This window comes from Trachymyrmex septentrionalis, unplaced genomic scaffold (genome assembly GCF_001594115.1).
Source record: "Trachymyrmex septentrionalis isolate Tsep2-gDNA-1 unplaced genomic scaffold, Tsep1.0 scaffold190, whole genome shotgun sequence".
Classification (NCBI taxonomy): Eukaryota; Metazoa; Arthropoda; class Insecta; order Hymenoptera; family Formicidae; genus Trachymyrmex; species Trachymyrmex septentrionalis.
In genome coordinates, this window is record NW_017305072.1 from 156956 (window position 1) to 173131 (window position 16176).

The following is a 16176-nucleotide window of genomic DNA, read 5'->3' on the forward strand; positions in this document are numbered from 1 at the left end:
TCGAAACGGGAAGACATAATGATGAAGAGATATATATATATATCGCGCGTCACAAGAACGCGGAGGCAGTTCAGGATCGGTTCAGAGCGCGGTCCGAGATAGGAGATCGCGCGTGGACCAATTAGATCATTCTTACGCGGGGCGTGTAGAAACGCGACGAGAGAAGAGAAATCGTTTGAAACAAGAGAGAAAGAAAGGATGTTTTTTTCCTTCCACTTTTTTCTTCCGTTATTTTCTGATCGGTATAACGCGTCTTTTACGTCTATATCTGGTAGATTGTTAAAAGCCACCGACAGTCTCGCATATCCACGGAGGAGGAGGGATAAATATGATCGTATGTCTTGCATTATCGATAATGTATTAATGAGGATCTTGGATCACAGTGGACAGTGATGCATGCGCATTAATATTAATTAGCGAATGGACCAGTGCGAACGAGTATTAATAATGGCGCAGTATGCTTTCACATGCATGAGTAATACATACATACTCTCTCGTAGGGCTTGTATATGTGCACGTAAAATATATGTATATAACATAAATATATGTATATATACAGTGACGTGCAAAAGTTCCCGGCCAGTAACATGTATAACATTTTGTATAATAAGTTATTTAAAAAAAGCCCGAGAAAATTTTAATCGTTATATCAGATTGTTGATAGGATTTCATTATCCATATCTTGTACTGATACGCGATAATGATTAAAATTTTATCAGGCTTTTTTTATTAGAATACAAATTAGAATACAAAATGTCACTTTTGCACTGTATATATGTATGCGTGTACAATTTCCGCGTTCATCAAATCGCGAATTGGATTAGCGAAACTAAACTGGTATCGATTGAAATTGAAACAGACATTAGTTATTTTCCGGCCGTGCGACTTTATTAAGCCTGGAAGTGTTTATCGGGGAAGCGTATCTCGATCGATGGTAGCGATAGCACATTGCATTAATATTGTCTCGCTTCTCGTTCTGTTTCCAAAGCAGGCCTCGCCGACGAACGACAGCGTAATCACGAATTAACACCCACGGTCGCGTATATTCAACGGTGCGCAATGTGTTTTGCATAAAACACATCACTGCTACCGTACGCTTATCGGTCACCGTATGGAAATGGTGAGAATTTCCATTTCCCATTTCCATTTCTATAAGCGGGCTTGTTATTTTGCCTACTTTATTACCGAATGACAATCAATATTCAGTTAATACAAAATTTGCGAAAGCATATTTCCCCTCAATTATGCGTATTCACTTTATATATTACTGACATTTATCCCCTGCTCTATCTAAGATTGACGTTATGCTTGTATCGTGCTTGATACGTTCATAGTAAAGGCCAATAATTTTCTCTATACTGCGGACGTTAATAGTTCACGACGCAGAACGGGTGTCTTAATGTATCAGCTTTATAACTTCCGCTATATTTCTTTCGAAAGTATCTCTAAGAACGACAGAATGCAGACACAACGCGGATCATGCGAATCGTCACAGGTCTGCACTACCCAGGGAAAAGGTTGCTTCGATTAAACAAAATTTCGACTGAATGAAAAAAATTCTTTGATTTGTGAAAAATTTTTTTGATTTAGACATTATTTTTTAAAATCAAATAAAATTTATTTGATTTGGACGGATAATTTTTTTAAATCAAATAGATTTTCTTTTTATAAAAAATTTGATTAAAAAAAAAAAAACGTTTAAATCAAAGAAATTTTTTCATTTAACCGAAATTTCTTTAAATCGAAGCAACCTTTTCTCTAGATACCAAAGGTCTCTGAGATCCCTCTCTACGCGAATGTTTGCGTGGTAATGTTTGTTGTGAGATGTCACGATGTGTGTAGGCGATATAAAAGAAAAAAAGAGCCTTAGGATATTTCTTACAGCGTTGAGTAGCCCCTGGACTGTCGGTGGTGTGACGTGCAGTGGTGTGTAGACATCGTCCGATTCCTGACGCACGTAGAGCATGACGCGTTCCTCGGCTTCCGCTGGGCGTAGATGCGGTGGCTGCTGTTGTAGGTGCAGCCGATTACCGACACTGGACACCACTGTGCCCGCCAGCCCGGTCTGCACCCCCTGCAGCATCGAGCCCTGCAGCTCCTGCACCTGCATCAGCAACGAGTCCTTCTTGTCGTGCAGGTTACTGAGATTGTCGGGCGGAAAATGGTTGTGGAACTTGAGGGCCGGCAGACTCGGCCGGGCGCATGGCGGTGGATAGGGGCTGCTACCCCCCGCCTTCAATCCTCCACCTTCACCATTACTGAGGGACGAGGTGTCGGTGTCACCCCCTCCCCCGCCGCCGCCACCACCGTAGAAGCCCGACAACTCCATCGTCGAGAACTGTCGTGGAAGAGAGAAGAATAAAGTTTATTTTTTTTCTCTGCGTTTTTTTCTTTTCCTCACACGAGACGACCCGTTTAAATTTCACATTGGAAAACGAGGAACTTTGAAGCGATATTAATTTTTTTCCTTAATGTATAGTATTAAAGAGAGATTGACGACTTGCGAACAAATTGAAAGACAATGGCGGCAAAAGGTCAAAATATGACAACTCATTTGTTTTGATAATAAAAATAATAATGCTACGCAATAATGCTGCTAGTCATAATGTAGTAACTAATTACGACAACTCACATATATTCATTGTAATAAAACTGAAAACATAAAGGTATATATTGACAGGCTACTGCTCTGGTTCGTTAAACTGAATTGAACATTCGAAAGGCTGTCTCGAGAAAGTCCACGTCACTGCCTTGCGATGCAAGAGTTGCGGTTAGTGCAGGGTTTCGGCGGGGGTGAGAGCAGAGGATTGTGGATGCCACACGATTTTTCTAAGTTCATTTTTGCGCCAATTAATTAATTTAGATACATGCTATGTGACATAGCACACTCGTATTTGATAAAAAACAAATTAATAACGTAGACGTCTTATATTAAGTTTTATGCATATTAATGTAGCGTATTAAAAAAGTTTATTCTTATTTATAATTTATTATATTTTTGTAAAGAGAGAGAATCTCTTTTATAGAGAATTATTAACTCCCCGTCGGCAATGTTGGATCTTAAAGTATATTCGATTTTTTGTGATTCTAGTAGACACATTTAAATCTGTAAAATACAAATAAAATACAATTCGACTTCTATTGTGATAAAAATTTGTTGCTAAAGCTTTCATAAATACATAAGAACTTGTCGTATTTTTGTACAACCCGACACGATATAAAAATTTGTACTGAAGTTCGAAGAACCCAGGTTGCGAATGCGAAGAGTGAAAATTTCACATTGCCGATGGAGGATTAACATTGCAATTATGCACGTGTTCGCAATCAATGTTTCTGTGAGAACACATTAAGTTCTTATTGATGGTAGACTATTACATGTTTGAGTAACATATAAGAAAACGATGTGATTACCTTATCGATAGCGTGCTCGGCCGGTGGGGAGAACAGTACAGGCGGTTTGTGCAGATCGACCATGGAGTAAAACTCGCTGCGCTCCGTAACGGGGTGATAAAGCTCGTCGAGCTTTTTTCTGCCAGTCGCTGTCATCTTCCTCTTAGCCGCGCGTCTCTCTTCGTCCCGGGTCTTTCTCTCAGCTCCCTACGATAAGCAACATCATCTTTCAACTTAATTTCAGCGATCGCATTGCGACCAGGAAGCGATCGTGCGTTATTTACATCGCAAATGAAGAGGGAAAGAGGAGGGGGGGGGAGGGAGATAAACGTATGGAAATGCAGAAGAGCAGTTACCTTATCGCAGAAGACCTTAATTTGACAGTAGCCGCGATGGGAAGGCGGTGTATACGTGTGCGTGTGGGGCGGTGGTTCCTCGTACGTGTCGACCTGGATATGCAGCGGCAAACCCTTCACGCCTTTCTGACTCGAGAAATCGGTACTGAGACATTGCACCGCCACGTTTATCTGTGGATCAGAAATCGGACAGGTAGCAGCGGCGACGCGGGAATTGCTTTATTAACGTTTCCGCTATATGGCCGTGCAATCGAATGCGCGAGCGACACGATATTTGCGCGTAGCGCAAGATTGCACGGCGATAAACGATATATATATATATATATATATATATATATATATATCGTTTATATGTATACGGGAAGGAGGGGCGGAGAGGCATGTATATGTCGTTAAGAAGGTAACGTGAATCGACATTTCCGGCGTTCCTTACCTTTGCCGACGATTCGAGTGGGTTCCAGTAAACGGCAATCGCATTGTGCGCGACTTCCTCTATGCAGCCCACCAAGCCAACGCTATTCTTTGTGTCTGTAACAACGGACGTGACTCTGAAACTCGCGGATCATGCAGGGGAATATGAAATAGCTCGTGCTATTCTTGGGACTTTTAGATAGAATATTAAAATAACGGGGTATACCGTGATAAAATCTTACCGGTTGTCCATTATAGATTATGTAGCTTGCGCAAAGTACAAGAGATTTATAATTAGAGATTTAATCGATCAAGAATTTGTCTAAAAAATACGTACGCGTTTCTTAATTTATGAAAAAAACCTATCATTATTATTCAAAATTTTATATCACTTCTACTTATTTATTTATTTACAGATATTTATATTTATATTATTTTATTTAAAGTATTTTCCAAGTATATATATGTATATATATACATACCAGCGTCAAGAATCCGTTGTTTGACAGAGTGTTGCCTCCCATGCCAAAACTGCCAGGATTTGATTTCGTCCTCTGGACTCTTCTCCTCTCGGAACATCAACATTACTACGCTCTACGGAGCACATGTAAATAATTATTAATCACATGACAGATCGAGCATAAATCGAGAGTTACGTTTATCCGTACACTATTCCTAGCGGCAAGATAAGACAAGGGAAACACATCGTGAGAGAAATTTTACATGCGCGCATGTAAAATATTTTTCACGATGTGTCTCAAGATCCCTATATTTTATAATTATCGAGATTTCTCGTGCTTCATAATCAGCCTGGTATGTGTGAAGTATAAATAAATATTTTGCGTGTGTCTACAAAGTTAGCTTTCGGGTTTCACCCGGATCGACGTGATATACGCGGGGACGTACATCGACCGCGACAGACGCACGCTCGAGCGGGCACACGCGGGCGTGAGCGTTTTCGCCGCGAGCGGCGCGGCGGCGCGGCGAGAGAGCGCCGAGACGGAGCTGAAGGAAAGATTTTTCGTGATTCGGGTGAATGAGCGAAGAACTGCGCTCTCCGACGTACCGGAGGAAATATGGGCGCGCACGATCGGAAAGGAAAGAGAGGCCTGTGAATAAGAGGTTCGCGTTACGCGGTTACACTTACTTAACCGATCTCCCTTGAGGCTCGCGCGCCGCGAGAGACACGGATATACCGTTCGAATCGCCACACGCCTCGCTCTCGACGCTCGATTAGCAATTAACGAGGAAGCCGTAACTCGTCGCCGGCGCACACGACGGAAAAAGAATCCGCCACCTTTATCAGAATGGAAATTGCTAACGGTGCGTGCGCACCGTGGCTGCCAATTAGAGTCGCGAGAACAAACGATCCCGTCTGACTTCTTCTTTCGACACGCCGCGCCGATCGTCTCCGCGAATTTTACCGCTCCAGTCCGGACGCGAACGGAACGATACCGTGCAAATGCTTATTGTTACAGTTTGACATTGATAAGTGTACCGTAGCTGCACTGTTAAATGTAAAAGGAGTAATGATAACTCAATCCCTTGAGTTAAAAAGTAACATTTTAATATTCAGTAACATTTTAACCTTCATGTGTGTCATAATGCAAATCAATTTATTTCTGTGGATAGTTTCAAATTAAATAACATTCATATTAATATATGAGCTTAGTAAATAAACGAAATTTGAATCAAATTTAATACATTTTCTCGAGTTAGACTGTTATTTTCTTAAGTAAATTGTTTAACTCCACTATTTTAATGAAATTAACGATATACTGAATAGTGGCAGTGATGACTTATACACTGAAAAAAATGTGCTAAATTTTAATAAACCATTTGTTTAAGTAGTACCGACTAAATATTTATCGAATATAAAGATACATTTATTTGGTACAAGGACTATTAATTTAATTTAGCAATCACTTTTTTATTAAGTAAATTAAGTTTATTTAATGTAAGTAAATATTTAATCGATAATATTCAAATATAATATATATATATATTTATTAAAACCTAATACATTGTTATCTCAGTGTAAAAATGGTTAAAAATAATTCAAATTGAATATAATTTGTGAATTTAACAATGTATTCATCTCTATCTTCGAAACTATGTACCTACATATATCATCATACGAATATCGTTATTCAAACAGTGCAATTATCGTTTTTGCTCTTACCTTGACTGTCTGCCCTGCCTTGAGCAGCGGCTTGTCCGGATCGGACACATATTCCAACGTGATTCCGTAGAATTGGCCCTTATTGATATACGTTATTCTATCGTCCTCGCGGCGCTGAGACGTACTGATCGGTGACTCCAAATGGTACTTGAATCCGTAATTCGAGAAACTAAAGAGCAGACAAATAAGATTTCCCAAATGAAGCGTAGATACACACCGACATATGTGCGCGCGTAAAAAAAAAGCACACATTTAAGAAGCAATCTCAAAGTTGTGTGTGTGTGTGTGTGTGTCATTATGCAGCTGGCCGTTTCACACTCGGTCAAGATTGAATCGCGTTTACTTAATGGACGATTACGAGCTTGCAAACGAATGCTCAATTAGCTGATTAATGCGCGATGCAATATGAGTGATTATCGTGTCATTATCGGCTAATTCTTCGCCAACGTATTCCTACTTCGCCATCAAGACAAACATACCTAAAGCCGTTTCGCGTGGAAAACAACCGATGCGTGTGCGAGGCAAACAAGACCGCGCAAAATCTTTGCTAATTAGAACGTTCGTCATCGCGCGCGCGCGCACAAAAAAAAAAAGCGATCGCAATCGGGTATGAATATTCCAATCGTTAATAGCGGCAGAACGATAATGAAGGGCCTCGGGAGCCTGGGAAGCTGGCAACGCAGAGTTCGCGCGAATTGGAAAAAGAACGACATCGACAGACACGCATCAACCTTGCCGGAGAGGGAGGGGAAAAATCGCGAACTTCTAATCGAGCTTATCTCCGCGCCGGCCGCGACTGAAGCACGCAGGTAGGCGGGCGACCGATAACTTATGAAAAATGAACGCCCATAACCCGAGAGATTGAGGGTAGAGACCGCGGTATAAAACGCGAGACGACAAAACGACACGCATGATTGAAGGAAGGTGGACGCTAGATGGAAAAACGAGAGCAAAACGATCCGACCGCCGCGATCCAGGAAAATCTGCAATCGTTAAGCTGCCACTTCTCGTCTCGAACTCGATTTATCGATACCGGTCTCCATCGGTTTTACCATCGCTGCTTTTTTTTTTTTTTTTTTTTACTCGACGAACTTTCTGAATATATTATTATCGTATACCCTCGCGAGAGAGTGCCTTATTGTCTTTGAGGCGCACACGTATTCGTGGCGCGCGGTCCTTCTGTCCTCTTTTTTTCCCCCCTTTTGTCTTTCCGTTCTTCTCCCTTTCTTTTTTCATTGTGGAACTCGGGGGACGAAGCCAGGGGGCAGTGTGCGTAGCGAGCGAGGCGATAACTGACCGTGGCGGGTGAACGCCCTCCTCTGCGCTTTTGCTGCTCGCTACCGTTGCACAGCCTCCTACCCGATGTGTATGCCTTGTTACGACTCCCTGTGTGGGTTACGCATGACTACAGAGTCTCTCTCTTTCTCTCTCTCTCTTTCTCTCTCATCTGTCCGTCCGACTTTCTCGCTTCTGTCTCGCGAAAAAGAACCCGGTCGAAAAGAGAGAGGCTACCCCTCTTGACATTTCGATTTCACGCTGCGAATGGTCGGCGAACTCTGCGATTTTTCAGACCCGGACCGGGCGCGACCCCGAGGCGCTTGTCCGACTCTTTCAGAGTCGACTTCGGAGCTGGCTGCGACTTAATAACTTTAACATCATTGTTCATCTCGCGTCGGTGAGTATATTCAGAGAGATGGAGCAAGAAATATTCAGCAGCGCCGATCGTACGCGGTCGGCTCTAACAATGGTAGGCAACAAATTACAAAAGACGGATGGAGCGAAACGGGAAGTGGAAAGATCGCTAGGAAGGATGGATATGGGAGAGGAAGATCGAATGAGTTGGCAAGCGGATGTGAACCGCAAAGGAAATGAAGGGTGCGCAAAGAGTAAGGAGGCATAGGAAGTTCTTCTAGCAGGCGGTTAGCGAAGATATTAGTTGCCCGTGAAACAGAAATGACATTTATGACTCTGTTTTTAGAGAGGCGCCATTAGTTTCTCTTCAGTCATAAAGAAAATAAAGCATGGTAAATTAAGCGAATAAGCGAAAATCCATCTCCATCTTTGTCATTAGTTGAACCGATTATGCGCATAATACGTGAGAAGAAGTTATATTAATTAAATTATTAATTTAAACGCCATATAATAATATTTCATTTGTATATTAATATTTTCTTGCAAACATTCGTGTCAAGAATGAAATGTTCGTTCGTCTGCAATCACGAGGGTACTCTCTTTGTTGCGTGCACGGAGAGAACGGTTTTGCTGAAATGTTTGAAAGTTTAGCTAGATATAGATCTAAAAATTATGTAAGACGCTTAACTGGTTACTAGAAGGGTTTTATAACACTGCCCATCGCTGAGTTATAATTATTTTTGATAGTCAAATAAAATTATTTGCAGTATCTATATCTACCTAAACTTTTAGATACGAGCACTTCAATAAAATCTTTCCGTGTGGATTCGCAATTGCTTGTCCTGAGCGGCGCAAGTTATTAACTTTTATCGTTGCTCTTCCGTACCCTCCATGTAATAAGATAAATTGATAGATAAATATCTATATATCAATCTCAATATCCGTCTACTTATTTATCTATCCATTCGATCGAGCAAATTGAGCATTCGCCTTTGCACGTCATTATTATAACGTATATTTATTATAATTTCCTATACTACCGTGCAATCCCTAATCGGACAAATCATGTCAAGAAGTAATTCTATTAAGTTTTCTTTGCTCTTAATCTAATAAGCACAGCTAGTTTCAATCAAAACGAAGTTATTAAAATAAGATGCTTCTTAAGCTTTTCCAAATAAGATAAAATCCAAAAGGATCAATGCTCATGCTAAATATCGTATTAAATATTTTTTAATAGATTGCTAGAAAAGAGCACTGCAAGAGATACATATATATATTTTGCGATTACTGCGATTACCGACTTTTTCATAAATTGTAGCTTTCAGAGCCTACTTACATTTTCGGTATCTGGATCTTATCGGCGTCGTTCTGTCTGCCGAAATCGTGCCAAGGCCGCGATCTCTGCGGATTTGGATTTGGATTCGGATTTGTCGCACCAGCGGACACTAAGCTGCTACGTTGCACCTGTGCTTGTGCGTGGCTCTGTTGCAGCTGTAATTGCAGGGGTTGGTGTATCACCGCACCACTTTCGAGAACTACCGCTGTCCCGGCTGTTGTTCCGCCAGGGCATAATTCTGTATAGTCGAATGAGGACTAGAAAAAAAATGTAATTTATTAAAAATTTATAAAAAAAAATAAGAACCATTATATTAGACAACACGTAAAAGATAGAAATTTAATTAATTTAAATTATCAACTTCCATTTAAGCACTCTGAATTTTTTAATTCCTTTTTAATCTTGTTTAATTCGAAAATCTGCCGTAAATTATATATATATATATATATATGTATATAAAAATATTGAAAAATATAATTACATTGAAGTCATGATTTAAGTAATAAATGATAACGAATGCTTTTATCGTCTTTCTCGTGACCCGAAAACTAATAATTTATTTTTAATTTCTTGTAAAAGAAAAAAACAGATGGAATGTAATGATATAGTATAGTAACATTGATATATGTAGGAGAGATACAGCGTGTAAAAATAATGGTAGTTGCAATTTTTTTCGATCGTGTTCTGGTAGACATAGATAAAACGCGTTCGCATGCACGAGTATACTAAATCTCATTCAATTTAAATGCTCCTTGATTACGATGTAATTAGTATTTAAAAATCTAATAAGAACGTAATTATTTATCGACGCCATTCGTATATCAGCATTATCGCGATTCAATATCTACACACACGTTCGCGTCTTATTTTGCATATCAATGCATTTCATTAGATTTTTCCGTATCTCTCACAAGTATCCCTCGATAAATTTCAAACTGCGCCGATTAAAGGGATCACTGGACCGATAAATGATTAACCGCTCACAAACACGCGATTTCACGTGACTGTCCCGATGCGTCCGTCTTGGGGTCTCTCTTTTTCTCGTTGGTTATACATAATGCCGTAAACAAATTTCGATATATAAACGCAAATAGATTGCAGCGAAAAAACAGTGGTGTTTTCCATTTATTCATTAATATGCGCTATTTCATGCATTTTCGCTCGTGCACTCGGTTGTGCGCTGCGCGTATATCGTTGCCGAAGGCAGCGCAAACGAAGAAAGAATAGAGGAGCTTTGTGGTCTCGTAAAATCAACCGCACAATCCGCACACCCGCTTCCAACCGTAGCTGTTAATAAGCGGCTTGCCAAACGACCTATTCCCTCATACGTCTTCATGCGATTGCGCGTCGCCTGCAGTTATTTTTCAATGCAACGCGGTTACCGCAGCTCGTTACCTCAACTCTTCTGTCATCCCAGAAAAAAAAAAATCACGGCAGCTTCTTTCTTGCTAAATTCTCTAACCACTGAATCTACCGCACATCGACACAAAGCTATTCGTCGTTTTAGAATTTTTCAAATGCTTTATGCATTAAATGCATGAGATGCAATAAGCATGAAGGTTGCATATTTTCTTCCAGCATAGTTTTGAGACGCGAGACGTTTCGTTAACAAAAATTTTATCGCACGTCATATATTTTTCAAATTGAAAATTTCAATTAACGTTCAACGTTTTCGTGATTAACACTTAAAATACAACATGTTGAAATCCTCAGATTTTTTTATTATGCGACAAAAATTTGAATTTTTCACGGAAAGAACGAGTTTTTACTGGCAGATCTAAAATTTTTCTGGAAACATCAGAAAATAAATTTATTAGACTACTAAAACAATTTTGTTAGAAACTCAAATTGACTGCTAGAATATCGAAACTTTTTGCAGTATTGCTCTTCATTTTTCAATACAATTATTTTAATGGTCCAACAAAATTATTTTCTATATTTGGCAAATTTTTAGATTTTTCAGTAAAATCATTTTTCCTATGTTAAATTAATTAATTTATTATAATACACATCCACATACAAGAATTTAATAGATCGCCATTTTTACCATTTTATCATATATTGTGTGAAGCAAATTTCATGCACGATATGCGCAATTTATCGATAATTTATCTACTTATAGACCAGTATTCAGTAGTCGGTTCTCATTTGAAGATCGTCTTAAGTAATATCTTAAGACGCTAATACAGCCGTCTGATTGGTCGTCGTGACACCTCAAGACAGAACTTAAGATGGTCTTGAATATAACAACTATGAATACCGGCCATAGTATTTCATCGTCGATATGTACATAACTGTTTTAATCGAGACGTTAACGCGGTAGTAATTGAATCAACGTTTCATGCAAAGTCTAAGTCGCAGTGTATGACTGACGCAAATGCGAAGACCGTCCCGGATGAGAAAGCGCGCATAAATATTTACTATCTAAACAGGCTTAATCTTATAAGTCAAGTATCAACCAGCTAAAAATCCGTGGGTCCGGTTAAAATACGAGTATAATACATGCAATTTGCATGATATTAAAACCATACTAAAACAAGACGTCACTCTGCGTATATCGGAAATTTACGATTAATTAAACGAGATCCTTTTTCGCTGGCAAGACGTTGAATTCATCAGATAGACGTATCATTCGCGTCGTGTGACCATAATTAGCCGTGTTATCTCGGTGCGATTCAGAGCGGCACCGCTTCTCAAATATTAAGAAAATTATCGGTCGGAGGCGTATTTAGTCGCGAGATAAAACGAGCGCGCGCGGACGGGAAAATTTAATGCTTTACCCCACTTTGAATATCAACGTTTTAATTGCGTGCATAACGCAAGCGTGCCGATCAGGCGAGCGGATCGGTTTTCAGTAGCACTTACATCCGATACCTAATCCGCCCGACCCGGGGTTTCGGGTTTTATTTCAACGTCTGCAACGTGCGCGCACAAGCGGAGCAGAACGAACGCGTGCTTTCTAATTCGTAATGTCGACTGCAATGCTAATGACTTACTCTCGCGTGTAACGCGCGCGACACGATTAATGCCTCCGGAAGTGGACGAGATATGCAACAGTACACGAGAATGACGAATTGCCTGTGTCAAGAATTGCCGAGGTAAACGAAATGATACAAGCGACTATATTACCGTTTAATTGAACGAGATTCGTATGGAAAGAGTTAAATACGCCTGACATAGAACTGATAAGTTCAGAGAGACTTCCAAAGCCTCTTTTTTTTTTTTTCGTGAAAACGCGATACGATTACAGTTTATTGAAATTAATGTTATTTCCTAGAGAAAAATTTGTGTGTGTGTGTGTGTCCGATTATATAATAAAGTTCTAATATTAAGTACACATCTTACCGTAATGGACTTTGCGACTGTTACGACGTTATTTATTGATCTTTAAATGAAAGGCTGATAAGAGGGTCGCTTTAGCGAAACATGTCTATTACGAAAAATCTTTGCAGATATTAAGTTTTAAGAACCGGAGGAACAGGTTCGCTTTTTCGATACGGCTGAGTTTAGCGATTTACCGTAATCTGAGATACCATAATTGCTCCTTTACTGTATACGCGATATAATATTAGCGTATAGAATTAGCGTCACCGAATTTATTGCGTCGGCGTAAATAACTGTATGCGACGTTAAGATGGAAAAACTTGCCTGACAAATCGCTTCGAGAACGGCGAGATCGTGCATACGCATTCGATCTGTCAGTATTTAGAGCGTTTTACGCGTAATACCGTAGCCCGGCTTGCATTGCAGGAGACACGAGGAATTAATCGCGTGAGAGAGTCCGGCTCTCTCTCTCTCTCTCTCTCTCTCTCTCTCTCTCTCTCTCTCGCGGGTGATCGTCGTGGGCGAGAGCACTTACTTGACAAATCGCATTGAAAACGACACCATAACGGAGCAATACCGACACGCATATCCGCGATATCCGCGTGCGAATAAGCTCGCAATAGGATAACGGTTAATACCCGCATATATTAATGTACCGAAGGTGTCTTTTGAAGCCGGGACGAGCCGGCCGGGCGTTAACGAACGATATTTACGGTATCGCCCCGTGAGATTAATTGCATCGCGATCGCTTATGGCGCCGTGGGCGAAGACATTTGTACCGTGGTTGATCGAATTGAAAACGATAGCGCGGGAGCGGCTGCAGCAGATGATGCCATCGTTTCTCCCATCGTTGCCTCCGTTGGTACGGCAGCTCTCGATTGAGTTACGGTTATTCCGCGTCTTGGAGCACAGCGATTCTATCTCGACCAAACGTTTCTCTGGAGCATTTTTCCCGGACAATTAATGACGCTGCCGGCACGTCATCCGCGTAGTTCAGTAGCGAGCACCTCCGAGTAGTAAAGTATTTCTTCACGTATCCCCTCCCCCTGCAACCCGTTAACTTCGATCCCCGCTGACGAGACAGCCGCGGGACCCCGCTCCCGATCATGGCTTGCTCTTGGTTACGTCGCCTGCTGATTGCAATTTATATAGACGTGAACCATTTACGATCGTCCCGGTCGGCTAACACCGTGTCATCATCTTACGCCTGGGCAGTGTTAATATATTATATGGCAGAGCAATATGTTACGCGCGAGGATCGTTTTATTCCATTTTGAAAGCTTTTCAGCTACTCTCTACATTCCCAGTGTTCCGAACTTTACGTTAGCTTACGCATTATGAGATGTCAGCAAATTTCTTCCGTGGAATTTCTTGTCCAACTCACACTTGTTCGACCATGGCAATTTTCACCCTAGACTTATACTATCATCCGACTTTAGTGACTTTATCGTGTCAGAAAAACGAGAGATTCTTTATTCGATTTGATCGTTAACGACATAGCTCGTAAACGCATCCACGCCTACCTAGCGCTCGAAAACACACGCGTAACGTATAAGAGAATCTCGCTTTCAATCTCTATAAGACAGAACAGCCATTATAGTAGTGTTGAAATAATATCAATACTTTGAAGCGATACAATGAAGTAGCAAATTAAAAAAAAAATCTTACTCGTGGAAAAGCTGAAAGATTTGACAAATAGAAGTTAAAGCTCTCTGGAAGTTAAAGCTGGATGCACGTCACATGGGTGATTAGGAACTGTACTGAGTGACAAAAGGAATGAAATTAATCACGCTCATAGATTCACCTGATGAAGGGCCGTGGTTGGATGATGATCCTGTCTGGGCGTCACCGCGTCGGCGCCTATGCCAGAGTCAGGGCTGGGAAGATCGACGGTCAGGACCTTGCTGCTACTCGACGACGAGCGTATCGCGTGTGTCGTAGCGTATGAGCTCGGCACGACCTCGTACCTCGTGTACGAAGCAGTCGTGGTGGACAGCGAGGATGTGGAGCTCGACGAGGCGAGTGGCGGCAATGCGTCACCGGCGACGTAGACTGTTGTCGCCTCCTGATGGAGGCCGCCACCCGGATTCGCCGTTGCGTTTCCCGTTCCGGTCGCCGACGTAGACGTGTAGGCGGTTGACTGCAACCTGGGACTGCACGACGTGTAGGGGTCGTAAGGGCTGCCGTACTGCTGCACCTGTACACCCGTCAATTGTGCTTGACTTTCCATCACGTTCGCACGATTTGCCGCACGATTGGCGCACCAGGGCTCGAGAAGATCGCGGCTTCCCCGCGTTTCCACCGCGTGTCGCGTTTACACATCTTTTTATGGGGGGGAGGGGGGGGGGAAGGAAAAGACCGCGTGATGATGTGGAAAACGCGCGAGATACGCTGCAATTGTGCAATTTTCGAAATGCGCGGGAAGCGACGCTGAAGAATTTGAGCGATGTTATTTTCTCAAATATTATCTTGCGACGTGCAAATGTTGCATGTTAAGCTATACGTGACACAACGTCTCTCGGCGAGGATCGTATACAAGTTGCAAATCTTTGGCAATCTTTAGCAATTTTACGCCAAATAAACTACATAACGTTTGAAGTTATTTGAGAATTGATTAGAAATTCTATTCTCACCGCACGCGTGATTATGGGAATAACTTTGTAACGCGAAGAATTGAGAATTCTTGTAGAAATGAATCATTAAATTAATATTCAAACGTAACACATATTGTATGAAAAGCGTCGAACTTTGGGAAAGGTCGGAGTAAATCGAATAAACGTGAATAATCGCGAACTCTCGCGGGGGAGAACTCGCGATCGCGCTTGGCAACGATCGTCTGAAATTCGTACCTGCAACTGATGCGGATGATGATGGTACATTCCCGGTGGTGTGGGACTGTCGGGTTGCGCCTGTTTGTGTCGTTTGCTGGGTTGTTGGCCTCCGCGTGACGAGCTGAGATCTTCTGGTTCCCTCTTGACCCCGACGATGCCGGCGCTCGAGGCACCGTCGTGTCGCAAGGGTTGTGGGCTCAGCGGAAGCGGAAGGCCACCCTGCAGGCTCTGGCTAGGACTGTGAGATTGCTGGTTGTACTGGAGGAAGTGGTGTAGCTCCCCTCCTCCGGCACCTTCACCGCCTTCCATGCGATTCGTCGAGGCGGAACCGGAGCCAGGCGCCTCTTGCACCAGCAACTTTTGGCCCATCACACCCCTTCAACAGTCCGTGAAAAATTGATCTTAAGTTATAGCTCCTTTTACCCCGTTCACCGACATCGGCGTCGATCCGCGTCGCGCCCTAAGAACGCGTAACGAATTCGCGCTATGTATATCGAGATCGATACAATACAGGTCCATTCGCGTTGCTTCCGTTTGCTTTTTTTATGGGGTCCGCCATCTGAGCCTGTTTCCACTGACATCGGTCGCTCGATGAAAAAGATTGAATTTTTCGCGTTCACAAATACCACGATGAGTGAAGAAGGATCACATTTTTTTTTTTATACATATATTTAACGGAATGGAAACTTGTTCAAAATTTCAATGATGACAAAA

The 16176-nt window shown here is 41.7% G+C and overlaps 1 protein-coding gene across 3 annotated transcripts in view; it reads right to left on the reverse strand.

The window, feature by feature from the left end:
• Positions 1-16176, reverse strand: part of LOC108747072 (protein grainyhead) — a 125227-nt gene that overhangs the window by 2760 nt on the left and 106291 nt on the right. For 2 of the 3 annotated variants that reach the window (XM_018484325.1, XM_018484327.1), the window contains exons 5-13: positions 15481-15838; positions 14436-14828; positions 9308-9564; positions 6340-6508; positions 4640-4751; positions 4180-4274; positions 3747-3917; positions 3412-3597; positions 1883-2338 (exon numbers count right to left, since the gene is read on the reverse strand). In XM_018484325.1, the coding sequence (XP_018339827.1) occupies positions 1883-2338; positions 3412-3597; positions 3747-3917; positions 4180-4274; positions 4640-4751; positions 6340-6508; positions 9308-9564; positions 14436-14828; positions 15481-15838 (2197 nt within the window). The remainder of the gene's footprint in view (positions 1-1882; positions 2339-3411; positions 3598-3746; positions 3918-4179; positions 4275-4639; positions 4752-6339; positions 6509-9307; positions 9565-14435; positions 14829-15480; positions 15839-16176) is intronic. The other variant, XM_018484326.1, reaches the window with a different exon arrangement.